At 47.7% G+C, this 16987-nt stretch overlaps 1 protein-coding gene across 2 annotated transcripts in view; it reads left to right on the top strand.

Annotated features, from left to right (window-relative positions):
• Positions 1–16987, top strand: part of SCUBE2 (signal peptide, CUB domain and EGF like domain containing 2) — a 65940-nt gene that overhangs the window by 26585 nt on the left and 22368 nt on the right. The window contains exons 8-14 of one of the 2 annotated variants that reach the window (XM_036493651.2): positions 2993–3109; positions 4074–4196; positions 7246–7362; positions 9272–9394; positions 9805–9918; positions 10154–10240; positions 12263–12367. In XM_036493651.2, the coding sequence (XP_036349544.2) occupies positions 2993–3109; positions 4074–4196; positions 7246–7362; positions 9272–9394; positions 9805–9918; positions 10154–10240; positions 12263–12367 (786 nt within the window). The remainder of the gene's footprint in view (positions 1–2992; positions 3110–4073; positions 4197–7245; positions 7363–9271; positions 9395–9804; positions 9919–10153; positions 10241–12262; positions 12368–16987) is intronic. The other variant, XM_058662485.1, reaches the window with a different exon arrangement.

The raw sequence follows: 16987 nt of genomic DNA on the forward strand, positions 1-16987 counted from the left end.
TGCTGGTTCTTTCTACAAGTGGCCACAATGGCTGATGCTGAGTCGATCTGAAGCCAGGATCCAGGAGCCTCCTTTAGGTCTCCCATGCGGGCGCAGGGTCCCAAGGCTTTGGGCTGTGCTCGACTGCTATCCCAGGCCACAAGCAGGGAGATGAATGGGAAGTGGAGCAGTGGGATTCAAACTGGCACCCGTATAGGATGTTGGTGCCTCAGGCAGAGGCTTATGCTCCTACGCCGTGGCATTAGTCTCTCCCTGTGGGACTTTTCTCTCCAGCAGCGCTGAGCACCTTCTGTGTGACCATTCAGACCCTTGGTTCTGAGAAGTTTTCTCACACTTTTCCTTTGATAATCTTGTCCACGTTACCTTGCCTGCTGCTCCTCCTTGCCATGGCTGTGAGCGGCTGCCGTAATTCCTGGATTCACCCTTGGATTTTCCCTTTTTTGTTCTTGTTCCTTCTAGGAGGTTTTCCATTTGTTTTCTCTAATATTTCTATAGGATTCTTTGTCCATTTTCATATCCCTACTTCGTAAAGAATGTTACTTTATCTTTTTATGTTAAGAACTTGCTCTTATGTAAGAGTCTAACTTCCCTTTGGCCTTGCTTTGGCTCTGTTTTATTTGCTGTATGTTTTTGCATCCGAGGCTTTCCTGTAGCACCTGGTGACTCCTGGCTGATTTTTCTTGTCACATAATGAGAAACTACAACGCTGGGGAATGTGCGCTCCTCTGGGGGGAGTAGGGGACTTCCTGTCTGGTTGACAGAATGGTGACTCAACCAATTCACTTGGACAGCCTCAAGTAACAGTCCCTGGAGGTCTTGCCACTTGGTTTAGCTGGAGAGGACTCCTTCTGTGTCCTGCCTTGAGAGCAGAAGATGAGGCGCTCACATCTCTCTTTCTGAGGGCCTGGACTGTACCTGCTTCTCCTCTGCTGTTCCCAGTGCCTCGTGGGTCCAGCTGTGCCAGTGGGCATGCCCAAGGCGGCTACACCGCTGTTGGGATCCTGGAGAAGCCTGGAATTTGTATCTCCCACTGACCCTCAAGCCGTCTTATTGTTTCAATCCCATTCTCTTATCAGCTGCTCAGGCCCCTGTTTCCTGCAGTTCCTGGGCCTGTCCGGGTTCGGGGGCTCCCATGAGCCTGCTGCCTGGAGCACCCCTCTCATTGTCAGCCACCACTGAAATAAATGAGTGTCCAGATTATTACACATCTTTCCTCTACTGTTTTGTTCCAGTTTCTCTGTCCATAAAATTTTTTTTATTAATTATTTTGCATTATGTGACAGTTTCATAGGCTCTGGGAATCCCCCCACCCCTCCCCCACCCTTCCCCCCTGGTGGATTCCTCCACCTTGTTGCAGTATTACAGTTCAAATTCAATCAAGATTCTTTCTTTGCAAACATATACCAAGCATAGAGTCCAGCTACTTATTGTCCAGATGGGTTGAAGAGTTTCTTGGGGAGACCATTTCTGGTCTGAAGTTAAAGCTGGTAGAATATCATCCCAGTCAATTAAGAGTCCCAATATAACATCAACAGCAATTTGCAACATTATGGAATTGACATGGTTTTGAGTAACCAGTATGTTAAAAAAAAAATGCAAGTTCTTAACCACATCCTATGATTAGCTCATTGACATTTCAATTTTAGTCTATATACAGGACCGGCTGCTATATACCTTAAAATGGCTCTAAGGTACTATTAAGCTGTCTCGTGTCTATTTCATTTTAGTATTTAGCCATTTGTTGTGTTGAAGTATGATTTGCTGATCTTGGCAGATTTTAGGATAATCTAGACTGGCTTGTAACTCTAACAAGACATTTGTCGACAATTAAGGTGCAGAACATTTTTTGGGGGGCGGGGTGTGCAGGAAAATCATCAACACCATGGTGAGGAGTGACTAATCTTTGTGTCCCACCCAGCGAGGCATGAGCAGATCCACGCCAGCTCTTTCCTGTCAGATTCCAAGCTCTACTTTTTGTTGTTTGTCTATTTATTTTAGGTTTTTTTTTAGTTTGTATGATTGTTTGCTAAGAGGGGTTTTCGGAGCGATCCCAATGGTCATTGCGAGGGAGAGTGGGGATCCAGAGCCGGAGCCAGCTAGGACCAGAGAAAGCTCTCCTCCCTGGTCCCGGGGTACGTTTATTGTTCTTCTGTTTCTGCGGACCGCTCAGGGCTTCTGGTTATCTTTCCGATGACGATGATTTCTGCACGGTAGTGTTTTGTCCATAAGATTTAAAATGTTTTGAAGAGTCTACCCACTCTCATTTTGGGGAGGTTTTGAGAGGAAACCTAAGCTTGTTCCTCCCAGCTTTAAAATGAGACAGCTATGAAAGTAAAATCCAAACGCCTAGATGCTAATATATCAAGTGATGTTGAGTAACACTCGTCTGTTACGGGGGTAACTGTAGGCCCTGTAGCCTGGGAAGGCCTTTTCTTCAGGGTTCCTTGTCACCGGGGTTGAGGGTTGATAGGCATGGCAGATCTTTCATGTAGTTCTGAGGGCTTCCTCCTCTCGGGAGGGTAGGCATCTCACCTGGGTAGATTGGCAGCTGTAAGGATGACATCATTAGTCTGTAACCAGGAAATCCTGGGGATGTGTGATGCTCACCCTGACTTGCTCAGATTGAAAGAAGGCGCACATCTAAGGACTTGCACTCACATGCCTGTAGGGTGTGGTAACCATCAGCAGGTGGCTGGCTGCGAAGCTGCTGTCTGAAATCCACCAACACCAGGAAATGGCTCTGCAGGCCGGGTGACACCTTGGCCCTTCTGGTCATCCAGACCAGCTGCCTGGGGGAAACAAAACTCATTTAGATGGGTGAGACGCACCACACCTGTCCTCCCTCTATCTCACCTGCAGGTGGCAGAGATTCAGGGTGTGACTATGAGCACCCCATTGTGCTCCTTGGCTTTGCAGCACTTTGTCAAATATTAACAACAGTATCAGTGTTTCTCTAAGAAGCTAACTGCCTTTCTCCTTACCTCCTTGTCAGAAACTTGTGCTGTCAACAATGGAGGCTGTGATCGCACCTGTAAGGACACTTCGACAGGTGTTCACTGCAGCTGTCCTGTTGGCTTCACTCTGCAGCTGGATGGGAAGACTTGTAAAGGTAGCCTTCACCTCTCCAGGGAAGCTGGGTACCCTGCCTTGGAGGTGCGGGGGCAGCCCCGTGCTACTGTGGCTAAAGAGATAGAGGCCCCTCCACACACTTGCTGAGTCACCCCAGATTTGCTCGCGATTCCCTCCTTGGACCAGTGGACGGTTATCATTGAGTAAGCTAATTAGAACCAGCTTAATTACACTAACTATGGAAGAGGTCAGCCTCTCTCTGCAAGCATCAACTAATTCATTTCAGGCAGTGGGCTTTGTTGGAAAAAGGCAGTTCAAGGAGTGTTCATTTGCAGGAGATAATATCAACAAATCATAAATAATAGTCTAGAGATTATTATGTAAATAACACCTAAGATCATTATCTGGAAAACTTAATGAATAACTGTACCATTAAGTTTTACTGATGAAGAGAGATCCCAGCGACTGCTAGTGTTTCAGGGTGAGAGTACAAAGGATTGGTTCTTCAGCATGATAAAAATGAGATAGCCTGTTACCAGATGAAACTGACAGAAGATAAGACTGAGTATCAGGAATCATTTAAAAGCATTGAAGCTATTCGATCATTGTGTAACTCACCAAAAAAAAAAAAAAAAAATCCTGAATGCAATAATCCCTTGAGCTTTAATCATTAAACTAGCATAGAAAACACACTACAGGGAACCACATTATCTTGGGAGAGCAATACCAGGATTAGGACAGGACATTGCCAGAGTTTGCTTCCTTGGTGCAAGTCAAGGGCATCCTCCATCACCAGGGGGGCCAGGCACTTGTCCTTCAAGACCAGCTGGGTTAAGCAGGAAAAGGTGGGAGACTCCCATCAACAGCAGGGTCTAGTGCTGATACTGACGTGTGTGTATATTAGGGCCTCGTGAACACGCACAACAGCACCTGGGGGGCTTGCGGGGCGAGGAGGGGAACAGGTGGCCTCTGCGCTCTGATTTGCCTATGCTTGCTTCTTACAGATATTGATGAGTGTCAGACCCACAACGGAGGCTGCGATCATTTCTGCAGAAACACCGTGGGCAGTTTCGACTGCGGCTGCAAGAAAGGGTTTAAATTATTAACAGATGAGAAGTCTTGCCAAGGTATGTGCTGAAAACATGGCTGCACAGCACGGTGGCTCACATGGTGCAGCAGAGGAAATCAGAGGGGACACAGCCAGTTCCCAGCAGAGACTGGCTTGCTGGGCTCCTTGAGGGAGTGCCCGATCCAGCCTCTAGCTGGGGCTCCACCTCTGTAGATCGCACACACTGATGCTTCTTCAGGCTGGCGGGCAGAAATAGAGCTGCTAACAGTTAGGAGACACTTCGAAGCACATGTCCAGTGTGATTATTGCAAAGCTCACAGCCAGAAAGCAACACAGAGACCAGACAGGCTTGCCTTGTAGGGGCAGGGGAGAAGCTACGAACACTTCTTCTCTCCTGAAATTTCTTCTGATGGTACAAAGTCTATAACAAAAGGTGGTGGCAAAAATCTGGACGGGCCTTCCTAGCAAAAAAGCTGGAGTGGATCCACAGTCAAGACCCTTGCTCCATTTCTGGGAATAAGGACTTTTAGAAATCTCGGGACTAAATCAACATCAGAACACACCATCTGATTTCACTACAGATGAGAAAGACGAAGCATTACCTCTTTTCAGCCTCTCAGCGTGACTTGTTTCTCTTCTTTCTTCTTTTGTTCTTCACATACAATTCGTATATTCTGCTTTAGAGCCTGTGAGTTTTGCTGGAGGATGATTGTGCGGTTTTCCACAGTTTTACTTGGAAGACCAATTTGCCGTTACACATAATGTTTCCTAATGTATAGGGCAAGCAATCCTGCCTAAGCTGTGTAAACACATTAAAAAGGAATTAGAAAAGTGATCTCATTATTTTTGGCAAAGCAAAAGCCCTGAGCGAGCCGCCAAAGTCAGCTACCGAATAAGTCCACTTTCTCCACGGCTGGCTGTTATTAAAAACAGATTTCATAGAATGGCATCAATTACCAGGAAAGAAGCTGATTTTTTTGTTCTTTTTCACTGATCAGTCTTGGGAGAACAAATATTTGCACAGAGCAAATTTACTGAAGACATCGCCAGGATTTCTGGGAAAAGCTGGGGATGAAGAGGTTTTGCAAGAATTTGCCCTTTTTTAATTGCACTTCTTCATTCTTCACATTCCACCCAAATGTTTGCTTTTTGTTAATGCAGTTTCTCATGGCACAACCAGTGTTGAAAAAGTGGTCTGGCAGTGGGCTAGCTGGCTGCGGCAGAGTGCCGCCCTGGCCTGGTTCTCTCTGGAGACCTGAGTTAGAGCCTTCCCTAAGAGCTCAGTGAGTGAAAACTGTGGAACTCTAGCTCGCAGGAAAGCTGTGAGGGCCAGACCAGGGACAACAAGGTGACCAGATGGACAAAGGTAGCCCCTTGAGGCATGGTTGCTTGACCCTAGCTGTAGCTGAGGGTATGTCCACATAGAATGAGGAAGATGGGGACGCATGAAGCCACTGGAGAGGAGCAAAACCACAATGCTGGTCCAGAGGACCCAGTCTAAAGCTTTGTCACTGAATTTCTATGTTCATGGTAGAAAAAGACCAAGGACATGTATGTTAACACATTGTTTCTTTGCAGAAGCCACCAAAACTCTTCTGGCCTGATGGGGCCAGAAGACTAATTTTGGAATGATCAGAAAGTGATGGGAAGGAAATTTAACTCCAACCTAAGTGTTTTTACCTTTCACTTTTCCATAGCTTATAAAAGTAATGTCGCTGTTTTACCAAGAGTAATATACTTGGCAATATGTGTATGAGTACATGAGCAATTTTGAAGATTGATTAATTTATTTGAAAGAGCTAGAGAGAGAGAGAGAGAGAAACTAGCTCTTCCATTTGCTAGTTCATTTCCCAAATGGCCCCAACAGTTGGGGCTGGCCCAGCATGAAGCCAAGATCCAGGATCTTTATTCAGGACTTTCATGTGGGTTCAGAAGACCAAGGACTTAGACCATCTTCCATTGCTTCCCCAGGAGCATTAGCAGGGAGCTGGATTGGCAGTGGAGCATCCAGGACTTGAACCTGCACCTATGTGGCTTGCTGGCATGACAGGTGGCAACTTCCATGCTATGCCACAGCTGCTGGGGCACCAAGCATTGCTTTTTCTTTTTTTTTTTTTTAAAGATTTATTTATTTTTATTACAAAGTCAGATATACAGAGAGGAGGAGAGACAGAGAGCAAGATCTTCCGTCCGATGATTCACTCCCCAAGTGACCGCAATAGCTGGTGCTGAGCCAATCCAAAGCCAGGAGTCAGGAACTTCTTTCCGGGTCTCCCACGCGGGTTCAGGGACCCAAGGTTTTGGGCCGTCCTTGACTGCTTTCCCAGGCCACCAGCAGGGAGCTGGATGGAAAGTGGAGCTGCTGGGATTAGAACCAGCGCCCATATGGGATCCCGGGGCGTTCAAGGCGAGGACTTAGCCACTAGGCCACTGTGCCAGGCCCCAAGCATTGCTTTTTATAATAGGTTTTATGATGTGCTTTGTGAAGTATGTTATCTCATTTTACTTCATTTAAGTTTTGTAAAAAATTTTATTTATTTATTTGAGAGACTGAGAGAGCAAGCTAGAGTGTGAGCCAGCACCCTCTCCTGCTGGTTCACTGCCCAAACCCTCCAGTAGCCAGGAGGCAGTTTCAGGAGCTCAGAACTCAGTTCAGATCTCCCTTGTGAGTGGCAGGAGCCAGTTAGTTGATGCATTATTGCTGCTGCCTCCCGGGATCTGCATTAGTAGGAAACCGAGGTAAGGAGTCAGGGTAGGTATTGAACTCAGGCCTTTCAAGTATAGGATACAGGCAACTGTATCCTAGAATATTAACTGCCAGGCCAAATGTTGGCATCATTGAAGTAGTTTAAATTCCTCCTCCCTGCAAATAAGCAAGAATGAGAAAGACCAATTGAGTTTTGAGGCAAAGTGCAGTTTGCAACAGAATTTGGCAATCCTAGAGTTGGCACTGAGTGTACTGTACTCAACGTGGCAAGGAGAATGGCTCCTCTCTTACCCTGTGGGTGGTGTTTTGGTTGGTGGCCAGCAGCTGGTGTTGATGCTGAACCTTCTCTTCCTGAGAATCCAGGCCTGTTTGTTTCAACTGTCCTCTTTGACAATTTCAGACGTGGATGAGTGCTCTTTGGACAGAACCTGTGACCACAGCTGCATCAACCACCCTGGCACGTTTGCTTGTGCTTGCAACCAAGGGTACACCCTGTATGGCTTTACCCACTGTGGAGGTGAGCAGGCCGCCCCTCTGAAGGGAGGAGGTGGGGGGTGGAGCAGGTCCTGAGTCCTTGGGTCCCTATGCAGCGGGGTGTCAGGAGAGCAGCTGCTGAAGATGGTCTCCCCGCCTCCAGCCCTGGAATACACCTGCTATGACTTGAGACAGGGCAAGGAGCCGAGCCCTTTATGGTGTACTTCCTGGGGTGGTATTCAGAGTTGGGAGTCTTCTGAGAGCTGGCACCTCACCCACTGGCCCGCAGCAGAATGTATAGTTGCCGTCCTCCGAGAGGCTTGGCATGGCCCCAGCTGATCCCACAGCCCCACGGTGCATAGGAATTGCTGTGAAGCCCTGGTCAGAGTGCCACAGTTAGGGCTTGGAGCTGGGAAGTGGAACCACAGGGTTAATCTCTCTGTTCTGTGCCCATTTAGAAACATGTTCTCATGTCTCAGAGCCTTATGGTCAGACAGGCCCTGGCATCCGTCAGATGTGATGCCAACTGTCTCTCCCTCCACACCCCCTGGTCATCAGATGCCCCTGCAGTCTTTGAGAACACAGACTGAGTCCAACCCAGAAAGTCCAGGGCCTCAAGGAGGTGTGGAGGGTTTGTCGGACTTGAGAAACCCTGGCGGATAGACTTTCTGTCCAGTCCTGCATCCTGTGTTTAGGAAGAATGGAGAGTTGGGATTTGCTACAGACAATGTTGTCTCCCCTCTCCTTTCTAAAATTAACTTATTTTTATTTATTTGAGAAGTAGAGAGAAGGAAAAAGGCAGAGTTCTGGTTCAACCCCAAAATGGCCACAATAGTCAGAGCTAGGCCAGGCTGAATCCAGGAGCCTGGAACTCCATCTAGGACTCCCTTGTGGGTAGAAAGGACTCAGATGCTTGGGCCATGACCTGCTACTCCACAGGAAGTGCTTTAGCAGGAAGCTGGAGTAGAAACAGAGCAGGGACCCCAAACTCAGGCACCCCAAACCCAGGCACCCCGATATGGGAGGCCACTACTTTCTCCTCTCCTTCCTTCCTTTTCTTTCTCTCTCCATCCCCATTCCCATCCTTCCTTACTGTCTTCCTTTCATCCTTCCCTCCTTTATTTCTTTAGACTTGTTTATTTTTATTGGAAAATCATATTTACAGAGAGAAGGAGAAACAGAAAGATCTTCTGTGCACTGGTTCACTCCCCAAGTAACCACAATGGCTAGAACTGAGTTGAGCCAACGTCAGGAGCCAGGAGCTTCTTCCAGGTCTTCCATGCAGGTGCAGGGTCCCAAGGCTTTGGGCCGTCCTACACTGCTTTCCCAGGCCACAAGCAGGGAACTGGATGGGAAGTGGAGCAGCTAGGATATGAACCGGCACCCACATGGGACCCCAGTGGATGCAAGTGAGGATTTATGTACTAAACTATTGCACCAGACCCCACGTCTCTTTCAACCCATTCTTGGAATGGCTAAAAGCAGACTCACCACAGTCTAACAGGAATGGACGCCAAGTAGGTCTGCATGTCTGGCCTTGGTCAGAGGTGGACAGGGGTTTGTTCACACCACTTCCTTATCTCTACCTCAGCCATGCCACCCAGCCCTCAGGTCAGCAGCAGGTCCTGACTGCGCACTTCCCTGGGTTGTGGCCCAGGAGGATGATGCTGTTTGCATGAGAAGCCTGTGCAGGGTCTGAGAGTGGGAAAGCACAGTGATATCCTTTCTGAGGTCAAGACTGTACTTTGAATTTGAGATTGCCCTAGCAAGCAAATAGATCTAAGGGGATGTGGGGCCAGGAGGTACCAAGGGCAAGTCCTGAAGGCAGGCAGGACGTGCCACTTGTTTGGTGAGTTTGCACCAGCTGACAACCTGCTGCTCCTTGCTCAGGGGAGAGCTGGGGTCAGTGAGTGGCTGGCTGCTGTGACTGGGGCCTGTTTTTTGTTCCGTAGACACTGATGAATGCAGCATCAACAATGGAGGCTGTGAGCAGATCTGTGTGAACACACCCGGCAGCTATGAGTGCCAGTGCCACCCGGGGTACAAGCTTCACTGGAACCAGAAAGACTGTGCGGGTAAGGGGCGCGGCTGGTGGTGCCTGCACCCTGGGCCCACGTGTGCGCATGCTGCAGCTCCTTCCACCCACCTGTGCTCCCTTGGGCGGCAGCACCCTGTTCTTTAAAGAGCTCAAAAACAGGAGATACTTGGCAGGCTCTTGGGTGTCTCTCTCTCTCTGTGCTCCTGCGTAGGATGGAACTTCTGTTTTCCTGCATGGAAAACTGGCCTTTCCCTGGCTGCTTGACCTTGGTGGGGGAAATGAGGCCTGATGTCAGGGTTCTGTGCTGGGCACCAGCTCACCCTTCATTCCCCAAGGTCTTTGGTGTGTGGGCTGTGCCATCCACCCTTGGTGGATGGAAGGAAATTTCCCGCTTGGAGGAAATGCCCTTCCCTGTAAGTGTGTGTGTGTGTGTTTTATCCTGTGCAGAAGTTCAGGGGCTCCTACGCACTAGTGTATCACCCCCAGTGTCTCTGCGTTGCACTAAGAGTGGTGGAGACAGGTGCTTCCTCCGATGTCACTCTGGCATTCACCTCTCTTCAGGTGAGTGGGGCCCAGAACCCAGGGCAGGTCCTCAGCCAGGGCCAGGCCTGCCTGGCTTCGGGGGATCAACTGCCCTCCAAATAATTCCAGGACCTGGACCAGATGCCTGCTGGGCCCCAGAGGCCCATGCACTAGGCGTTTTCCTGGTGGCTCATGTAGAGTGAGGGTGGGGGAGACCCAAGCTGCTGCTGCTGCTGCTGCTTCCATGGCTGACAACCCGTGTTCTGTCTGCTAGGACTGCAAGAAGCCTACTCTGTCGCCTGCGGCTCTCCCTATCCTCTCAGGAGCAAACAACAAAAACCAAATGACTCTGCCTTTGGGGGTAATGACCACATCTGTGTGTTCTCTCTGGGGCTCACTGCGTCCACTGGGTCTGTGTCCATGGGTTGCTGACCTTGGGCACTGGCTTGGTTTTTAATTTTTCTTCCTCCCCATACCATGAGCATGTTACTGGGTGTTCCTGCCTGCAGCTTCAGAGCCTAAAATCTGACTCCATCTGATACCAGAACTTGGTGTACACTGTATGCTGGGAAGCATGTGTTTGACCTCGATGGGTCAGAAGCCCTTAGAGCTCTGACGTGAGCAGATGCAAATCTCCCTGGCTCCGAGCACTTCCAAGCCCCAGCAGGAATGTGCCTGGAGCACACAGCACTGATGAAGGTTGGCTTGGACAGAACATGGAGGACAGGGATTGTGTGCTGAGAAAGGGGCCCAGGCCCACCTTGCTTTATCAAAAGACTAAGGACGAACTCCGAAGATTTCAGGAGGCCCCATTCTCCCCAACGGTAGACCCTTTGTCACTGTGCCATGAGAACAGCAGGATGACGGCTGCAGGACACGTGGATGTCCGTGTTACCCAAATGAGCAAAGCCTGACACCCAAGACAGTAGCAGCTCACTTGCATCCATGGGTGGTGAAACGTGACAGCCCCCCAGGTATTCTGGGTATTAGCTGATTTTAACCATACTATAACCCCCTGCTGTGTCTTCTCTGCCAGTATCATCCTCCTTTACTGTAGCAAGAGCCTGGGGGCTGAGGGTGCAGACAGGTGGAATGACTTACCCCGGGCAGCCCAGAAGAGCCAGATGGCAGGAGCCGGAAGCCGAGGGCAGGCAGTCTGGGCCCAGAGCACTGCTCTTCCCTGCCCTCTTGCCAGAGCAGATCTTTTGGCCTGTGTCACCAGGTGCCTATGTAATGGTTCCTGGGTGACCTAGGCCACCCCAAGAATGAGCAAGTCAATAGCTGACAGTTACTCTTTTTTTTTTTTTGACAGTTACTCTTGCAGTTCTTATTGCATCCCAGGCAGTCAGTTGAATAGACTTTTTAAATTTTTATTTTTTTTTTATTTTTTTTTTTAAAGATTTATTCATTTTATTACAGCCAGATATACACAGAGGAGGAGAGACAGAGAGGAAGATCTTCCGTCCGATGATTCACTCCCCAAGTGAGCTGCAACGGGCTGATGCGCGCCAATCCGAAGCCGGGAACCAGGAACCTCTTCCAGGTCTCCCACGCGGGTGCAGTGTCCCAGTGCATTGGGCCGTCCTCAACTGCTTTCCCAGGCCACAGGCAGGGAGCTGGATGGGAAGTGGAGCTGCCGGGATTAGAACCGGCGCCCATGTGGGATCCCGGGGCATTGAAGGCGAGGACTTTAGCCGCTAGGCCACTCCACCGGGCCCTAAATTTTTATTTTTGCATTATTTAATTCAATCCTCCTAACAGCCTGGTAGGTAGGTGCCATAGTGATGCTTTCTTTACAGATGAGGAAGCTGAGGTTTAGGGACATTGACTAGCTTGCCCAGGTTCTCAATGTAAGTTAGAGAGCTAGAATTGGAATCCGAGTCTATGAACCCTAAGTGGAGGACAGAACTCTGCCCACCAGCCCTCACAGGGGTGGGAGCCTGGCCAGCCCACCCATCCCCAGTGGGCACCATGTTGGTCTGGAGTGGTGACCTCCTCCGTCCCATCTGGCCAGGATGTTCTGTATGCACCCTTGCCAGCTCCTGCGACAGTCCTGTCCCCATCTGGACTGGGGAGTAATGCTGACCTTCTTGCTTAGGAAGGCACAACGTAGTTTCATCTGTCGTCTTCCTGTTGAGGCTGTCTGGGGGCCCTTTCTTTGTGCTGTTTGAACAGGGGACTTGCTTCTCTCATGAGGGCCTGGGTATGATGCAGAGGAGGCTGCTGGTGTCCCGGGTAATGGGCAGTCTGGATCTAAAACTCTCCTGGTCTCAGGCAGAGAGGGGGCTCAGGGTGCATGGTGGTGGGACCCAGCCAGCAGGTGGCTCGCTGTCACCCACCTATGCCCCTGAAGGTAACGTCTTTCACTTATTTCTTTCTGAAGATGTCGCCACCATCAGGACAAGTGTAACATTTAAGCTAAAGGAAGGCAAGTGTAGTTTGAAAAAGGCTGAGCTGGTTCCTGAGGGTCTGCAACCGGCACTACCAGGTATGGAGTTGGATGGTCGTCACAGGGAGCTGGCCTGTGTGTTGGGACAGGGGACTGAGAGGCTCAGCCGGAGGGCGTGGGAAGGCCACATGTTGTCCAACTTCCTTGAGAGCTCTTCAGGTGGGATGGAGCCACTCAGAGTCTCTAGGGGCTGTCAATGCCTGCTCTAGTACCGCTGGGTAGCCAGGGGTTAGCCATCAGAGCCTCCTGGGTCAGGCAGGTATAGGTCACGAAGCTCTGGGCAAGCCTGTGAGTCCTCAGGAATTGGGAAGGGCTCATAATAAATTAACAATTTGTGAACATATTGGCTTAAATTTTCCAGATCTTGGAGTTCTCTTAAAATGAAAGGAATTACAAAGTGGCTTGGCTGATAAGGGATGTCTTTGATGAACAAAGGTGTCACATCCAGCTTTCTGGCAGGGTCTGGCTTTGGGATGCAGGGAGGCTGTTGGCATCAGCAGAACAAGAGCCATGCAAATAGTGCCAGCCTCAGCGGAAAGAAACTGCCACTCCTCTTTCTTTCCCAGTTCATATGTCCAGTGTGACTTTATAGGATACTTCTGTGGATCCAAAATACACAGTCAAGACTCATGCATTAGAGAAACTTCTCTCTTGAATCTACATTCAAATGAATAAATAAAAAAATCATGCTAGTTGCTTTTGATTGCATTTAAAACTTTAGTTTGAAAAGCAGGGAGACAGAGAAACAGACCAACAGACACAAAGAGGGAGAGATCTTGCACCTACTGATTCACTTCCCAAATACCCACCAGAGCTAGGGTCGGGTCAGGCTGAAGTCAGGAGCCAGGAACTCACTCTGGATCTCCCATGTGGGTAGCAGAGACCCACACACTGGCGTCATCACGTGCTACCTCCAGAATGCATTAGCACGAAGCAGAGCAGGAACTACTTATTTTAAGTAACCAGGATAAATGTACTGCAACTATTAACTTGTGAGGGTATTCAGGGAGTTCATGAGCAAGTAAAATAAAAGGTTGTTTTTTCCTTTTGTTTTTTATTTTATGATACAGTACCATAGGCTCTGGGATTTCCCTTACCTGCTCCCCAAATTCCCACACCCCACCACCATGTTCCCCTATGTTATTACAATAGTATAGTTCTTCACAAGCAGTCATTATGATATTTTTAATTTATTTTTTATTGGAAAGGCAGATGTACAGAGAGGAGAAGAGAGGAGAAGAGACAGAGAGAAAGACCTTCCATCCGATGATTCACTCCCCAAGTGAGCGCAACAGCCGGTGTTGCACCAATCCAAAGCCAAGAGCCAGAACTTCTTTCCAGGTTTTCCACGCTGGTGCAGCATCCCAAGGTTTTGGGCCGTCCTCGACTGCTTTCCCAGGCCACCAGCAGGGAGCTGGATGGGAAGTGGAGCTGCTGGGATTAGAACTGGTGCCCATATGGGATCCTGGTGCGTTCAAGGCGAGGACCTTAACCTCTATGCTATCGTGCTGGGGCCTCTCATTATGCTATTTAAGTGTGTCCTGGCATTGCAGGTATGGACAATGGCAGAGTCCAGCATCCTATTGTCAAGATATAGTTAACAGTTTCATTGGTAGTCCATCTTTGATTTGAAACTGGAGATGCGTACTGCATTGAATCCTCACATCTGGATATGATAGTCTCTATTACACAGTTACTATACATCCCCTTAAATGAAAAGCCATAAAACAAAGCCAGTAACAGGATTAAAGTTTAAAAATTTACAACACCATAAAGTTGAATAACATGCTACTGAATAACCAATATGTTGATGAAGAAATGAAAAATTAAAAAACCTTTGAGAAAATGATTCTACTGTATGACCTGAGTCAGTGAAGAATTTAATAAGAAATTATTTTGAAGAAATGAAAATAAAACAAAATGTCAAAACCAATGAGTTGCAGCAAAAACTGTTTAAAGGGCTAATGATCTTCTATTTTGTATGAAGTTTGTCTTATATCAGAGAACATAAAATATTTGACCTTTTCAGATTGACTTATTTCACTGAGTGTAATGATCTCTAGTTGGGACCATTTGGTTGCAAATGGTAGAATCTCATTTTTTTTAAAGATTAATTTTATTTTCATTACAATGTCAGATAGAGGAAGAGAGACAGAGGAAGATCTTCCGTCCGATGATTCACTCCCCAAGTGACTGCAACGGCCGGTGCTGTGCCTGCCGATCAGAAGCCAGGAGCCAAGAACTTCTTCCAGGTCTCCCACACGGGTGCAGGGTCCCAAGACTTAGGGCTGTCTTTGATTGCTTTCCCAGGCCACCTGGATGGAAAGTGGAGCTGCCGGGATTAGAGCCAGCACCCATATGGGACCCCGGCGCATTCAAGAAGAGGGACTTTAGCTGCTAGGCCACGGCGCCTGGCCCAGAATCTGATTCTTTTTAATGGCTGAATAGTATTCCATGGAGTAGATGTACTATCTACTCCTCTTTTGATGGGAGTCTGGTCCTGGTACAGAAACAGAGAAGATCAGTGTAACAGAATAGAAACACCAGGATGCAGCCCACGTATGTATAGCCAACTAATCTTTGACAAGAAAACTGAAAACAATCCAGGGAAAAAGCCTGGTCTCTTCAACAAATCCTGTTGGGATGATTGGATAGCAGCCTGCAGAGATAAGAAGCAAGACTCCCACCTCTCGCCTTATACAAAATTCAGTTCTAAATAGATCAAGGACCTGAATCTGCACCTGAAACCATCAACCTATTAAAGGAAACAGTCTCCAAGCTATAGGAATTGGAGAAGACTTGTTGGAAAAACCACCAAAGCACAGGTAGTCAAAGCAAAATAAACAAATGGGACTATATTAAACTAAAAAGTTTCATATAGGCAAAGGAAATGATCAACAAAATGAAGAAGGAACCAAAAGGAGACTATTATAGAGTGAAGGCTTGGCCTAGTGTTGAGATTCTCGCATCCCGTGTCTGAGAACCTGGTTTTGCTCACTGCCTCCGGCTCCTGATTCCAGCTTCCTGCTAATGCAGACCTTGGCAAGGCAGTGCTGAGGGCTATAAAAATGGGGTTCCTATCACCCCCAGAGGACACTCAGTTGAGTCCTAGCTCTTGTTTTGGCCTGACCCAGCCCTGACTGTTGTGGATATTTGGGTAGTAGATTAGCAAGTGGGAGCTGTCTTTCTCTGCCCCCTAATAAATAAATATAAATAATAATTAATAACAATAAATAAGAGAGAAGCTTATTTTGGTGCAAAAATTTTGAAATCCTTGTAGTTTCTTATAACACACCTTTTCCATGAATGCATTGAAGAAGCCTCATATGCACAGATGTCAACTTTTTTTTTGCATTAAAATAATCTTTTAACTCATTTTTATGAACTATTTTTATGCTTTCAAAGAATGATTAACAACAAGGGGAGCTGTTCAAAAAGCAAGTCCATCATATCATTAGTAGTTGTTATATCTAAGTGAGAGGAGAATGAATGATTTTAATGTTTTTCTGTGTTTTCCCAAATTCTCCACAGTGAGCATTTGTGTTTTTAAATTGTAGGTGTGGGAACAATTATTTGCAAGTGGATGTGATCTGTGGCTTAGTAGGTTGTATGCATGCTTATTTTTTAGTATGATGTTGGGGGAAATGCAGTGACGGTACACAGGAATTTTGCACAGTGCCTTAGCTTTTCTACAGGTCAGAATAAACAGTCTTTGAAAACAGGTAAGAAATAGCTGAAAGGGAAATTTTTCAAAGTGAGCATCTGCTTAGTTTTATGTTAAGTTAGCCTTTTGAAAAGGGAAGATGAATCTTAGTGGGGAGGAATAAGGAATTTAGTTTGCCTCCTTCCTTTGGCCACTAATGACCTGTGGCTTTGGACATCCTTGGGATGGTAGGTAGAGTGTGATATAGACAATATGAGGAGGTTTTCAATAACTCATGGAAAATGAGTATGATGAAAGGATGATGCCTGTGTTTCAAACTTTTTTTTTTAACACCAAAGTTATCTTAGTTTTTAATTCCATGAACTTTTTGAAATGTTCTGGGACTTCAGTTCAATAAAAATAAAATTTCCAAATTGAGAGACACATCATGAGGGTGATTTGTGGACTTTCTGTTTGCTTCAGGTTCACGGACACTAGTTAAGTCTGCTGGAAGCTGTAGGGAGAGAGGAAACAACCAAGGTCAGGAACAGAGATGTGCAAAGGCCCACCTTCCGTCCCACATCCGCTCTTCCCCTAAGCGGTCCCCATGATGTTGTCTGATTATTTGTGCCGTTTGTTGCTCCCAGTGCTTGAAAAATGAGACGTCAGTGCTGATGTGCTTTCCGGCCTTGCCTTCAGGCTGGAGTTACTCCAGGTCAGTTTGCCTGAAAGCTGGAGCTGTTTTCTCTTTCCCTCAGGGCCCCATTCCTTAGCGGAAGCATCAGCCCCTGCACCATCCTGCCCAGTCTGGCTTTCTGAAATGAGGACATAAACACGCTCCACTCGACCTCCGGCCCCTGGGTCTTTCACATCTGTAGCTCATCAGATGCGAGCATCCGGCAGTGGCCCATGGAGAGCATTTCCGAGAGCTAAACTGAAGTTAGGAAGGAGGCAACTCTGGCCAGGTTGAGGGCTTACTCCATCTTGGCGCCGGCAATGGATGGCTGAGTCCCTTG

This window comes from Ochotona princeps, chromosome 4, assembly GCF_030435755.1.
Source record: "Ochotona princeps isolate mOchPri1 chromosome 4, mOchPri1.hap1, whole genome shotgun sequence".
Taxonomy (NCBI): domain Eukaryota; kingdom Metazoa; phylum Chordata; class Mammalia; order Lagomorpha; family Ochotonidae; genus Ochotona; species Ochotona princeps.